The 12,442-nt window shown below is 62.1% G+C and overlaps 1 protein-coding gene across 1 annotated transcript; it reads left to right on the top strand.

Annotated features, from left to right (window-relative positions):
- The first annotated feature begins 3,626 nt into the window (after positions 1 to 3,626).
- On the top strand, positions 3,627 to 11,932 carry ABHD17A (abhydrolase domain containing 17A, depalmitoylase). Its single transcript, XM_081233499.1, has 5 exons — positions 3,627 to 3,772; positions 7,176 to 7,712; positions 8,845 to 9,039; positions 11,172 to 11,351; positions 11,454 to 11,932. The coding sequence occupies exons 2-5, from the start codon at positions 7,381 to 7,383 to the stop codon at positions 11,677 to 11,679; spliced, it is 933 nt and encodes a 310-aa protein (XP_081089625.1). The 5' UTR covers positions 3,627 to 3,772; positions 7,176 to 7,380; the 3' UTR covers positions 11,680 to 11,932.
- Positions 11,933 to 12,442: the final 510 nt, after the last annotated feature.

Raw genomic sequence — 12,442 nt, 5'->3', positions numbered from 1 at the left:
TCGATGGACACTTTTCACTATTGTAAATAATGCAGGGATGGACATCTATGGATAGAACTTGCTATCTTCATCAGATTATTTACTTTGATTCCTACAAGGAGAATTCCTTATTTCCTCCCTCCCTCCTTCAAACATTCACTGAGCACTGACTGAATGCTAAGCCCCAAGCTAGGCACCAGAGACGCAACAGGAAACCAAAAGGATACCGACGCAGATGCCTTTCATCTTGGAGCTCAGGGGCTAGACCGGTGCTACTAGAACTTTCTGGGTAGGGGCTTCCCTGGTGGTGCAGTGGTTGAGAGTCCTCCTGCCGATGCAGGGGACACGGGTTTGTGCCCCGGTCCAGGAAGATCCCACATGCCGCGGAGCGGCTGGGCCCGTGAGCCATGGCCGCTGAGCCTGCGCGTCCGGAGCCTGTGCTCCGCAACGGGAGAGGCCACAGCAGTGAGAGGCCCGCGTACCGCAAAAAAAAAAAAAAAAGAAAAAAGAAAAAGAACTTTCTGGGTGATGGACTTGTTCTCCATCTGTGCCATCCAAAGTGGGAGCCCCCGGCGCCAGGTGGCTCTTGAGCACTTGAAAATGAGCCCATAGCAACTGGAGAAGTGAAATTTAAATTTTATTTACTTCTAATCAAGTCATTTCAATTTAAACAGTGGCTTGGGGCTGATGGCCTCCATATTGGATAGTGCGGGGCTGGAACTTATGGCTCCAGGTGGGATTGATCTCAGAGAGAGACGGCAGTGAGTGGGGGCTTGAAGTGAGATCCTAGTTCCCCACCCAGGAATTGGACCTGGGTAGCCTGGATGAAAACCAGGAATCCTAGCCGCTAGTCCACCAAGGACTAGAGGCTAGAAGCAAGGTTCCCCTGGCTCTTGCCCCCATTGAAAAGTGCATTTCTGAAGGAGGCAAAAACTGTAAAAAACAGGTACGAAGTCTGTTATTAGAGACACAGCACAACAAGCGGGAGAACACACAGAAAAACAATTTGTTAAGACAGAAGCAAGGCAGAGATGCACCCCTGGACGGAAGGATATGGGTGTCCCCCCTAAAGAGGAGGAGCACAGTTAAGAGGCGGTTAAGTCATTCATATAGGGTAGTTCTTCCGGGTTTTTGTTTACCTTTGGCCAATTATCTGGCTTATTTTTCCACACATGAACTGCTCTAGGACCCTCCCCAGCACGTGTGTGCAACTCTTTTCCAAGATGGATTCCAGCCCAGAGGCCCATGGGGGGCCTTGGCATCACCTATTATGGGTTGATGCCCCCTCCCTTTCGTCCCCGAAGGAGGCTTTCTGCGCATGTGCGGTGTCTCCCTTGTCCCAAGGATGGGAAATATGTGACCTCTTGATCTTTTCCTCAAACAGGATTGCTTTTTTTTTTTTTTTTTTTGCGGTACGCGGGCCTCTCACTGTTGTGGCCTCTCCCGTTGCGGAGCACAGGCTCTGGACGCGCAGGCTCAGCGGCCATGGCTCACGGGCCCAGCCGCTCCGCGGCATATGGGATCTTCCCAGACCGGGGCACGAACCTGTGTCCCCTGCATCGGCAGGCGGACTCTCAACCACTGCGTCACCAGGGAAGCCCAGGATTGCTTTTAAGACCATTGATTCCTGTGGTCACGTTATTTTGCCAATGGGTTGAGTGTCTCGGGAGAGAAGGAAAAGCACAGCATCCCGCCAGTCTGAGGTCTGTGCCGGTGGCACCCAAAAGCTCATGGAGCCTCCCTCCACCCTCCCGAAATCCTTCCTCTGGGCTGGGAACTACCCTCCTCCTGTGCGTCCATTGATTCATCAGACAGCATAGGAGACAGCTGGGGACCTGCTGGGTAAGAGCCTGGGTCCCTGCCCCAGGGAGCTCATGGAATGGGGGTAAGACAGATGACAAGCAAACAACTCAATAAAATGATGTCAAGTTCTATGATGGAAATGAATAGGGTGTGGTAGGGATTTTGACTGGGGGTGGTCAGGGAGGGCTTTCTGTGGAGGTTATATTTGAGCAGGTGCTTGAAGAGGAGGAGAAGCCGGCCATGTGTCTATCTGGGGGCACTCCAGGCAGTAGGCACCACTTGTGCAAAGGCCCTGAGGTAAGAACAAACTTGGCAAGGATGGTTTGGCTGGGTCAGAGAGAGCAGGGGCAAAAGAGGTGGGGAAGGGACATCCCTGGTGGTCCAGTGGTTAAGACTCTGCACTTCCAATGCAGGAGGCATGGGTTCGATTCCTGGTTGGGGAACTAGGATCCCACACACCTCGTGGTGCAAACAAACAAACAAAAAGAGGTGGGGGAAATGGGCCAGCAGCTGCATGGCGACATCAAGCAGGGGCTTTGGGGAGGGGAGGAGAGAGGAGTGACTGACCTTCTGAGACCTTGGGGCATTCACAGCAGCGCCTTCATCCTTGCGGAGTGCCCTCTGGTTGGTGGGGGAACTCAGTGGGAGTGGGGCAGGCCACATTTGGGTGGGGACTAAGCCTATCCCCACCTCCTGGCCACCCCCTTCACAAGTGTTCCCCTTGGGGCATTTCAGTCCTGGTGTCCATTCCTGAGCCTAAGCCTCTCCGGGAATGGGGCCCTGGAAGAGGGCTGGCCAGGGAGGCTTATCTCTGCAAATGAAGCTGAAGGTTAGGCTCCCCGGGGAGGAGAGGGGCCTGGGGTTGCCTGCAGCTGGTGGGGCGGATTTTGAGCTGGAATAGGATTGCCGGCCCAGGGAAAGGCACACGCAAAGGGCGGAGGCCTGGAATGACGAGGCTGTCGCACTAACTCATCTCCCTGACTCAGGCTGGGCCCTGTTGGCCTCTGCAGCCTTCCTGCCCCGTCCCTGTCACTCCTCAGGAAGGCCTGCCCTGACTACCCTCGAAGAGTTTCCCTGGTCACCTTCAGCCACACCGCCACTTTGCTCTCAACTGACATCGTTTTTTCATCTCCCCTACCTTCAGCTCTGTAACCATCCGCCTCCCTGCCCGCGGGGTGAGCTGAGTGGGAGGGGCTCGCGATCCATAATATTTTATTATATTATCTATTTATTTGGCTGCCCCGCGCGGCATGCGGGATCTTAGTTCCCTGACCAGGCATAGAACCTGTGCCCACTGCAGTGGAAGTGCGGAGTTTTAACCACTGGACCTACTGGACCGCCAGGGAAGTCCCCGATCCATAATATTTTAATTGCACTAGTAAAAAAGCCAAAACCAAGGCAAAAGAACCCATGATGAACAAAATATCAAGATTTTAAATAAAGGCAGGATCACTGCCTCATCCCAGTCAGGGGGCCTGGTTCCAACAAAACTTTGTGGGTTTTTTAGTAGTGCATTAAAATATTTTTTTTATGTTGACTACTGAGTTTTTTGGCACGCTGTAAGCTTATTTTCTAGGCGAGTGCCTCACTTGCCTCACCCGAGTCCTGGCCCTGGAATGAGTGAAGGATCGAATGAACGGTTGTGAGTCTGCACTGCTTGAAACCTAAGGGGAACCCAAAGCCCGGGCCCCGCCCACCCACTCTTGCCCCGCCCACCACGACGTGCCCCCGCCCCTCCAGGGAGTCAGCTCCACCCACAAACCCTGCCCAGCGCCCGGCGCCTGGCCCCCGGCCCCTCCGGCCCTCGCGCACACCTGCGCGTCACTTCCGGGGCGGCGGTGGGAGTGAGGTTCACTTCCGCCAGCGGGGGAGCGGCGGCGGTGGCGGCGCAGGAGACCGGGCCGGGGCCCCGGGGGATTGACGGACGCACGGGCGGGCGGCCGGGAGCCATGGAGCGCGGCCCCGGGGCCGGGGGGCGCGGGCCGCGGCGGTGAGTGTCCTGCAGGGGCTGGCGCGGCTGCGCGGAGCGGTCTCAGTGCTTGCCGCGGCCGTTTGGAGAGCCGGGCCGGGCCGCGAGGCCGGGGCAGTCCGGCCGGACGCCCCCGAGACCCCGCACTCCCGGGGCGGCCGCGGTCCCAGCCAGAGGACCCCCGGATCAGAGCCAGGGACCGCGGGACGGCGTCTCCGACTCCGGCAGAGCCCCGTCCGCCGTCCATTCAGCCCTCCGACTTGGGGTGTGTTCTCACCTTTCCGGGTACGCAGCCCCGCCTTCGGGGAATGCGCTGTCCGAGCCGCGGACTCTATCCCCGGCCCCGAACCAGTGCCCCAGCCTGACACCCGGACCCGCCGAAGCAGCCGGAGCCCTGCTTCCTAAACGTCTCCAAGACATCTCTGCCCTTTCGCGGGCGTCCTCTGGCGGGCTGGGACACCTGGACAGGCTTCCCAGCCTTTGCTCCAGTCCCATCTCCAGGCTACAGCTAGGGCATATCCACAGCTCCTAACCCACGGGCTCCATTCCCAGCCCGGGACTCCTCCAGGGCTCCTCCTTCTCCCCCAGGATGAAGTCCAAACTGCAGCAGGGCTCACGGGCGCGGCCCGACCCAGCTCTGGCTCTCTCCAGGATCCCTCTACTCTCCTCTTCCTCCCAGTGTCCCTCTAGCCTGGAACCCGCTGTCACTTCTGGGTTTTGCCTGTTTTCTCCCCTCCGCCCTGCTCCCTGTCACCCGGCACTTTGCCTGTGCCTTTCAGGCTGACTGGCTGAATGAGGTGCGGTCATAGTCGTCCGTATTTAGGTCGTCCTGGAGTATTATAATTGCCTGGTTCCATGTTGGCCCTCATGACACTGCCAGCCTGCACCGGGCCCGGCAGCGGGGTGTCCGATTATGTGCTTGTGGGTGAAATCGCTGGGCTCTTGGTGCCAGGGGTGCTTGCCCAGTGAGTGAGGCATCTGGATGTGCTCTGTCCAGTCCGAGGCCAGGCTCTCAGGTCACATTCAGTGACATCCATAAAAGACAGCGGGAGGTCCCAGGTCTGCGTGGCTTGAGAAGAGACTTTCCCCCCTCTGTCAGATGTCAGACCTGGCGGACTGTAGCTTCCCCCTTTCCCTTTTGCCCCTGGTACTTTGTCCATTTGTTCAGTCAGTGTTTACTGAGCAAGAACAGGTAGTAGTCTTGCCCTCATGGAGTTTCTCTTTGGTTTGAGGGGTATGGTTGAACATGCAACTACAAGCTGCAGAGACAGATCTGAACCATGAGAGTGGGGGCGGGGGCTGACCCTGTTTGGAAGGGTGCTGGAAGGGAGATGTGAAGGGTGGGTGGGACAAGGGTCACGGGCTGTCTGGTGAGATTAGGGGAACTGCTGGGGCTTCGGCTCTGAGTCAGGAGAAGGCAGTGGGGCTCATCAGGGGAGAGTGAGGTACAAGATGCATGAGGCTGGAGAGGTCGGCCCCACGCCTGGTGCCAACCTGGCAGATCGTGGTGAAGGCTTTGATCTCTATCCTGAAAATAGTGGGGCTACTGGGGCACCCCAAAAGGGAGGTAGCGTGATCAGATTTGTATTGTGAAAAGATCTTTTGGCAGCTGGGGTGAGAATGGCCCAGGGTGGGTGATGGTGGCCCAGCCGGGGGTGGGGGTAGGGACCGGCGAGGAAGGAGACTGTGCATGCCCCAGGCAGAGTCAGCAGGCCCTGGGACGGGCGGATCTGAGGGTGCAGGGAGGTGTCAAGGACGGCACCCCGGTTTCTGGCTTGCTCAGCGGGACCCTGTCCACCTTAGTATGCCTGTTCATCCTCGGGTCACCAGAGGCCTCCTACCTGCCCACCGGCTCTCAGCCAGGCCTTCCTCTCAAAACGAGCCTTCCCTGTGCCACCCAAACTCCAGACCCGCCAAGTCACCAAAGCACCAGTGCAGTGTCATCTGTTGGGGCCTGGGCCTCTTTGAGAATATGTTGGAACAACATCGGTTTGGTTGACACTCTGGAGGGGGAGGGAAGGTGTCCTGGGCACTGTGGGGTATTGAGCAGCACCCCTGGCCCCGCCCACTCAGTGCCAGTAGTAACCCCCCCGCCCCCAAGTCATGACAACCAAAGATGTCTCCAGACCTTGGCAAGTGTCCCCGGGGGGCAAACTTGCCTTCGTCTGAGAACAATGTGATGGACTTGTAAAGCGAGCATCCCACCTGGGAGTCTGGGGGCTCCTGGAGGTGGTCTGTGTCCCCGCCTTGGCTCTTGCCACCCTCTCCCACACCCCTCCGTGTGCCCCCATCCGAGTGACTGTGATGCGGCTCTCTGCAGCCCCCGGTCTCAGATCACAGGTCTGGAGGGAGCAGGTGTATTTCTGGGCCTCAGACTGCGCCGACCTGCTCTGCATCCGCGTATCCCTGGCCCAGTGGTTTACAAATGCTGTGGCCCCGAAACAGAACGGGCTCAGGTGCTCTGCTGCTGACACTTGAGTTGTGAGTGTGTGTCCCTCCCTCACTCCAGGCTGTAGGGAAAATGTAGTAAGTGAGTAAGTACTCTGTATTTTCAAACCTCTGTATTTTCTTACAGTCTCCCTGTTGGCAGCTCCACGTACGATTGCAGTTGCTTGAGCAATTTCGCTGTAGTCTGTTCAAGGCCACGTTTCACACGACATTCTGCGTTTCTTCTCTGAGCCTGACCCATTCCACCACTTTGCCCTCATCTTATTCACGGTCTCTGTGACCTGAGTGGTGTCTGATTGATAGATGAGGAAACTGAGGCCCAGGGAGGCTAAGCAACTTGCCCAAGGCCACAGACACCTAAGCTGGCAGAGCTGGGGAAGGAACCCCAGGCTCCCATGACCCTGCCCTGCCTCCCCCCACCCCAGCAGGCTGACCCCTGGGCCTGGCCCCAAGCACTGGTGAGAGCCATTGTCTCAGCCCAGTAGGCCTTCCCAGCCTCGAGATGTATCCTGCTTTTGTTTCCAGAGCCTTTGTTTGTTGTATTTCCTCTGCCTGGGCTCCTGTCTCTGGACTTCGCAGGCCCTGGGAGCTGGGAGCGTGCTCCTGGGTCCCTGTGGTCAGCAGTCGGTCCTCGCCTGGCTGAGCTGTGGCACCTGGGGGTGGCAGTTGGGGACGGGCCCCAGGGCAGAGTCTGGGCCAGCCGTGTGGACAGAGGCACGGGGTGGGAGTGGGCTGGGGTGATGTTTCGCGGGGCCTGGAGCAGGAGCTGTGCCAGGGAGAGCTGGGGGGCCAGGGCTCTGATCACCCCGCACAGCCTGCAGGCCGAGGCTGGGCTGATGAATGGGCTTAAATGGCAAGAGTTGGTGTCTGCCAGCGGAGGAAGGGTGCTGGCAGGCGGGGTCCTGGTCAGGTTTAGGTCCCACCAAGGTCACTTGGGAGCCCCGGGGGAACTCCACATCTTGCTGTCCCCCTGCAGGGTTTCCCTCTGTGCGACATGGACACACGAGGCTGCGAGGCTCCCAAGGGCTCAGCTTGGACCGCGATGGGGCTGGGCTGCGGCCTCCTAACAGGGCTCTCGTCTGGGGCGGTGGCTGGGGGTCGCCCTGCCCCCTGCCCGTGTCTCCGAGCACCCCCATCCCTCCCCTGCCGGGCGAGGCCCGCCCCGGGGCCCGGCGCCCGCCATGAACGGCCTGTCGGTGACTGAGCTCTGCTGCCTCTTCTGCTGCCCGCCCTGCCCTGGCCGCATCGCTGCCAAGCTCGCCTTCCTGCCTCCAGAGCCCACCTACTCGCTGGTGCCTGAGCCCGAGCCCGGGCCCGGTGGGGCCGGGGCCGCCCCCTCGGGGACCCTGCGGGCCTCAGCCGGCACCCCCGGGCGCTGGAAGCTCCACCTGATGGATCGCGCCGACTTCCAGTACAGCCAGCGCGAGCTGGACACCATCGAGGTCTTCCTGACCAAGAGCAGCCGGGGCAACCGCATCTCCTGCATGTACGTGCGCTGCGTGCCCGGCGCCAGGTGAGCCACGTGGACGTGGACTCGACCCCCCAGGGTGGAGGGACCGGGTCGGGGGTAGGAGCCCAGGATGTGCTCCATCCTCAGGGCTCTCGTTTCGGCCTGTGGTGGCCCCTGGAGGGCCAGAGACCGGCGAAAGCCCATCTGGAGGTGCGGGTGCCCGGGGATTCTTCTCGCCAAAGGGGTGGCAGATGAGATCTGCCCATGGCCACCAAGGAACTGCCGGGGGCCCTTCCACGCGCAGCCCTCTGGGGGGCCCTCTCGGCACCCTGTCTTATGGACGAGGACCCTGAGGCTCGGGGGTGGCTTTGAGTGGCTGCGTCACGTCACCTGCTCGATGTGGAGCCGTCTCCTTCCGGGTCTCAGTGTTCACCTGCCCAGGGCTGGTCTCCTGGGCCCTGGGTGCCTGGTGAGGCCCGGCACCCGCTTTGGGCCGGTGGCCCCTGAGGCCTGGCTGGCGGCTTGGGCCAGCTCTGACTGCCGGAGCCCTACGGCGGTGCAGAGGGGGGCCTTCCAGCTGCTTCTGCCTCAGAGCAGGCTAGGTCCAAAGGGCAAGCTTTTACCTTTCAGCTGGGCTGGGCTAGGGCCACAGTGGGGCTGGAGGAAGAAGGCTCTGCAAGGCTGTCAGCCAGGATCCAGCCTGGTCACCTGCCCTTGGCATGACCGCCTGGCAGGGCCGCCATGGGGCAGAGGGCAGAGGTGGCAGCCCGGGTCATTCCCTGGAGGAGCGGGAAGAGCTGCACCGCGGTGAACGGGGCTTGGCTCTCTTCGCCTGTGGTCGGAGGGCCGCGTCTCGTCCTCCAGGATGGTTCCGAGCAGTGGGCAGACGCCCCTCCCATCCTGGGGTCATCACAGTCCCTCCAGCAGGAACAATTCCAGGGGAGAGGTGGCTGCTGCCCAGGGCATCAATGTGATGGTCACTGCGGCTTCCTGGGCTCACGCTGGGGGTCCACCTGTGCCAAGAAGGTGACCGGTGGGCCCAGCGGTCCCCTTTGATGAGCGGAAGCCCGAGGCTCCACTGTGTGTCATGGCCTAAGTCACGCCAGGCAGAACCAGGCACTGTTCCCCTCGGCGGGGCTCCTGCCCCCTCCGCCCTTCGCCCTCTGACCTGTGCTTCCCCACTGCCCACCCCAAGGTACACGGTTCTCTTCTCGCACGGCAACGCGGTGGACCTGGGCCAGATGAGCAGCTTCTACATCGGGCTGGGCACGCGCCTCAACTGCAACATCTTCTCCTACGACTACTCGGGCTACGGCGTGAGCTCGGGCAAGCCTTCCGAGAAGAACCTCTACGCCGACATCGATGCCGCCTGGCAGGCCCTGCGCACCAGGTGAGCTCACGCGGCAGGGAGGGGCTGGCGGGTGCGTCTCCTTACAGGTGGCCGGACCTGGTGAGACCAGGTGGGAGGAAACCCAGGTGGGTAGCCCCGCAGGAGAGGGAGCTGGTCTGCGGCCACACTGGCCACAGGAAGAGGCCCGACCCCTGTTCCCTCTGCAGGGTGACAGGCGTGCTTGGTGTGCAGGGGGAAGGCAGTCCTCCAGCCTCCCTGGGGGGGGGGGCCCTCCTGGGAGCCGCTGGCCTGGGACTGTCCCCATGGGGATGGAGGTTCCGCCTGGAGGGAGGGGGCGGGCAGAGGACGAGGCCCCTCCTGAGCCCAAGAGGTGGCGTGTGAGGGCGGTGTGAAAGGACTCTGGGAGCCCCGAGGCTGAGGGAGCACTTGGGGTGTGGGGAGGGGCTGGGCCTCTGTATCAGGGTTCTGGTCGTGGAGCTTGGCTTCATCCTGAGGAGGGTCTCCTCTGGGCCTGGAAGGTTCTGTTGGGCAGCTTCGTACCCAGCACAGTCCTGGTGGCTGGAGGGAGGTCAGCTCCCAGAGGCTGGGTCCTCCCCAGGCATGGTGCCCAGCACACAGCTGCTTGCTTGACTCAAACAGGGCCCCCACTGTCTGGTCTACATCTCCGTCCCCAGACCCCGCCACCCCGGTCATCCAGGTCCTGGCAGCCCCCTTCCACCCCGTGCTCGCTCACTGAAGCACAATAGCTCAGTGTCTGTGCAGAGATGGCCCGGCGCCCTGTGCTGCTCTAGAGGGAGACCCACCCAACCCCACCCTCCCGAAGGCGGTGCCCTCTGCCTGCCCAGGGCCGCTCCATCTTGGCCCTGCCTGGCCGACTGGCGCAACCAGCTCCTTCAGGGACCACAGCCAGCCTGCCCTGGGGAGGCGGGGCCCTGGTTGCTGGAGTGATGCACCAGGCAGTCCCTGATGCAGGCCCTGGGAGCAGGATTCCCTGGCACCACCTTGGCGCTGGGGACCCGTGCTGGGTGGCGTGGTGCAAGTGTGTGTCCACACTCGGCTACCGCAGCCTGTCCCCACTGGCTGGGGGTCGCTGGCAGAATCATACCCCGCCGAAGGGTCAGGGGTCTGAGCTCTGTCATCCATCCGTCTGTCCTGCTGCCAGCCTTGATCTCCAGAGACCTGGTCCCTCAGACCCAACAGCTGAGAATCAGCAGGAGGGTGGGCGGCTGGGGCCCAAGCGGTGGCCCGGGGCGGGGCAGGCCTGGAAAGAAGAGCTGTGTCATCCGGCACCTGTCACGTTTGTCCAGGTGGAGACAGCCAGGTGGCAGCTGGGGGTCCCTGCCTGGAGCTGGGTGATAGGACGAGGCTGGTGCTCAGCACAGCAGTGCTCATGGTGAACCAGGGAGCAGGTCGGGAGGAGCTTGCAGGGTGGTAGGCACAAGGCCAGATGGCATCCCCGAGGCCTGGGGGTTGGGGCCGGAGGACAGGGACGGGTGCAGATGGCGCCTGGGTGCCCAGGTGGGTTGCCCAGGTGAGACAAAGACCTTCCCTGGCTACTCGGAGGAGGGGCATCCCCTTTGAGATCAGGATGTGGGTGTGGGGAGGAAGGCCGTGGAGGCCCCCTGCAGTGGGAGGGTGGTGAGTGGGTCCTTGTGGGGTCAGGAGAGGACTGTGCTGGGGTGGTGCTGGGGGAGGCCCGTGTGGAGGGGGCGTGGGGGGGTCAGGACCTGGCCACTGTGTAGGAAAGGTGCCCAGGGAGGGAGGTGGTGGCCACCCACCTCCTCCCCTCAGGAGCCGCTATGCCTGCTCACCCACGTTGTACTAAGCAGCTGAGGGGCCGCAAACTGGCTGAGATGAGAGAGGAGAGGACGAGGCTGCCTCCGTTCCCGAGGCCAAGGGGGTGGGTGAGGGTGACGGGTGCTGGAAGACACGCCCCCGCCCAGGTGTGACCAAGTAGATGCTGTCGAAACTGAGGGTAGAGCTGGGGGCCTGGGGCTTCGGGCAGCCAGCTCCCCTCACACCTGTGGATCCTGCCTCCCCTGCTGAGCGGACCGCCTCGGGGCTGGGAGGCAGGGGAGCCTGCGCGGAGAATGGGGGACTGCACTAGGAGGGCAGGCAGTGGGAGGGGTGTGCGTGTTGCGTCGCGGCTGATCTGCCCCTACCGCCGCCAGGTACGGCATCAGCCCAGACAGCATCGTCTTGTACGGGCAGAGCATCGGCACGGTGCCCACCGTGGACCTGGCCTCGCGCTACGAGTGCGCCGCGGTGGTGCTGCACTCCCCGCTCACCTCGGGCATGCGCGTCGCCTTCCCCGACACCAAGAAGACCTACTGCTTTGACGCGTTCCCCAAGTGAGCGCGGAGGGGGGCGGGTCCGCGGGCGGGGGCGGGGACCCAGGGGGCGGGGCCTCGGCGGGGTTGGGGCGTGGAGGCCTAATGTGCCCCGACCCGCAGCATCGAGAAGGTGTCCAAGATCACGTCGCCGGTGCTCATCATCCACGGCACGGAGGACGAGGTGATCGACTTCTCGCACGGGCTGGCGCTCTACGAGCGCTGTCCCAAGGCCGTGGAGCCTCTGTGGGTGGAGGGCGCCGGGCACAACGACATCGAGCTCTACAGCCAGTACCTGGAGCGCCTGCGCCGCTTCATCTCCCAGGAGCTGCCCAGCCAGCGCGCCTAGCCTAGCAGCAGGCCCGAGCCGCGCCGGGACCTCAGCAATAAGGCGGCGCCCGGCCCCCGCCCCGGCCCCGGGGGCTGCATGTGAACCCCCGGGCGCCCCACGTCCTCGAAGCAGCTGGCCGGTAGGGGTCGGGACCTGACCCGGCCCCTGGGCCGTGGACAATGTACAGGCGACAGAGCTATGCTCTCCTTTCCTTTTGGAAGCAAAACGAAGGAAAAACGTGAGAACAGAAATTAAAGATTTAAAATTTTAAGGTTCCTCTCCCTTTCTTGGCTCATGCGTGCTCTCCCTGGGGCTCAGCAAGCACGAAGAGGGGGCCGGGCTTTGTCCCCAACCCCCCAGGGAAAGTTCACAACTGCGGATGTCAGGTCACTCCCTACAGAAGAGGGGTCCAGTTCGGGTCCTTGGGGCTGCCGGTTGCCTGGGTGGTGACAGAGGGGCGGCAGCATTCGAACCCAGGACGCTGCGTGCTCGGAGGGCGCGCCTGGGGAGGGTGGTGGGCTTCCTGTCTCCGAGACAACCCTGGGGGTGGAAGTGGCCGCCGCCGGCTTAGGCTGGGCCTGCTCCGGTCCCCCAGAGAGGCAGACAACCCTTCCGTGCCCGTGTGGTAGACATCGCAGGGCTGCTCTTCCCATCCCACCCGTCCTCGGCTCCCGCTGCACAGAGAGCTAAGAGAGTCTTGCAAACGGGGACGCTTGGGTCCAGTGGAGGGCAGTGACAGGTCCGAGGCCCCGTGGGGCCTCCCCAGGAATGAGGTCACGAT

This window comes from Mesoplodon bidens, assembly GCF_964165515.1.
Source record: "Mesoplodon bidens genome assembly, chromosome: 4".
NCBI lineage: Eukaryota > Metazoa > Chordata > Mammalia > Artiodactyla > Ziphiidae > Mesoplodon > Mesoplodon bidens.
The sequence above is the reverse complement of the archived record's forward strand: the minus strand, read 5'-3'. Positions and strand labels throughout refer to the sequence as shown.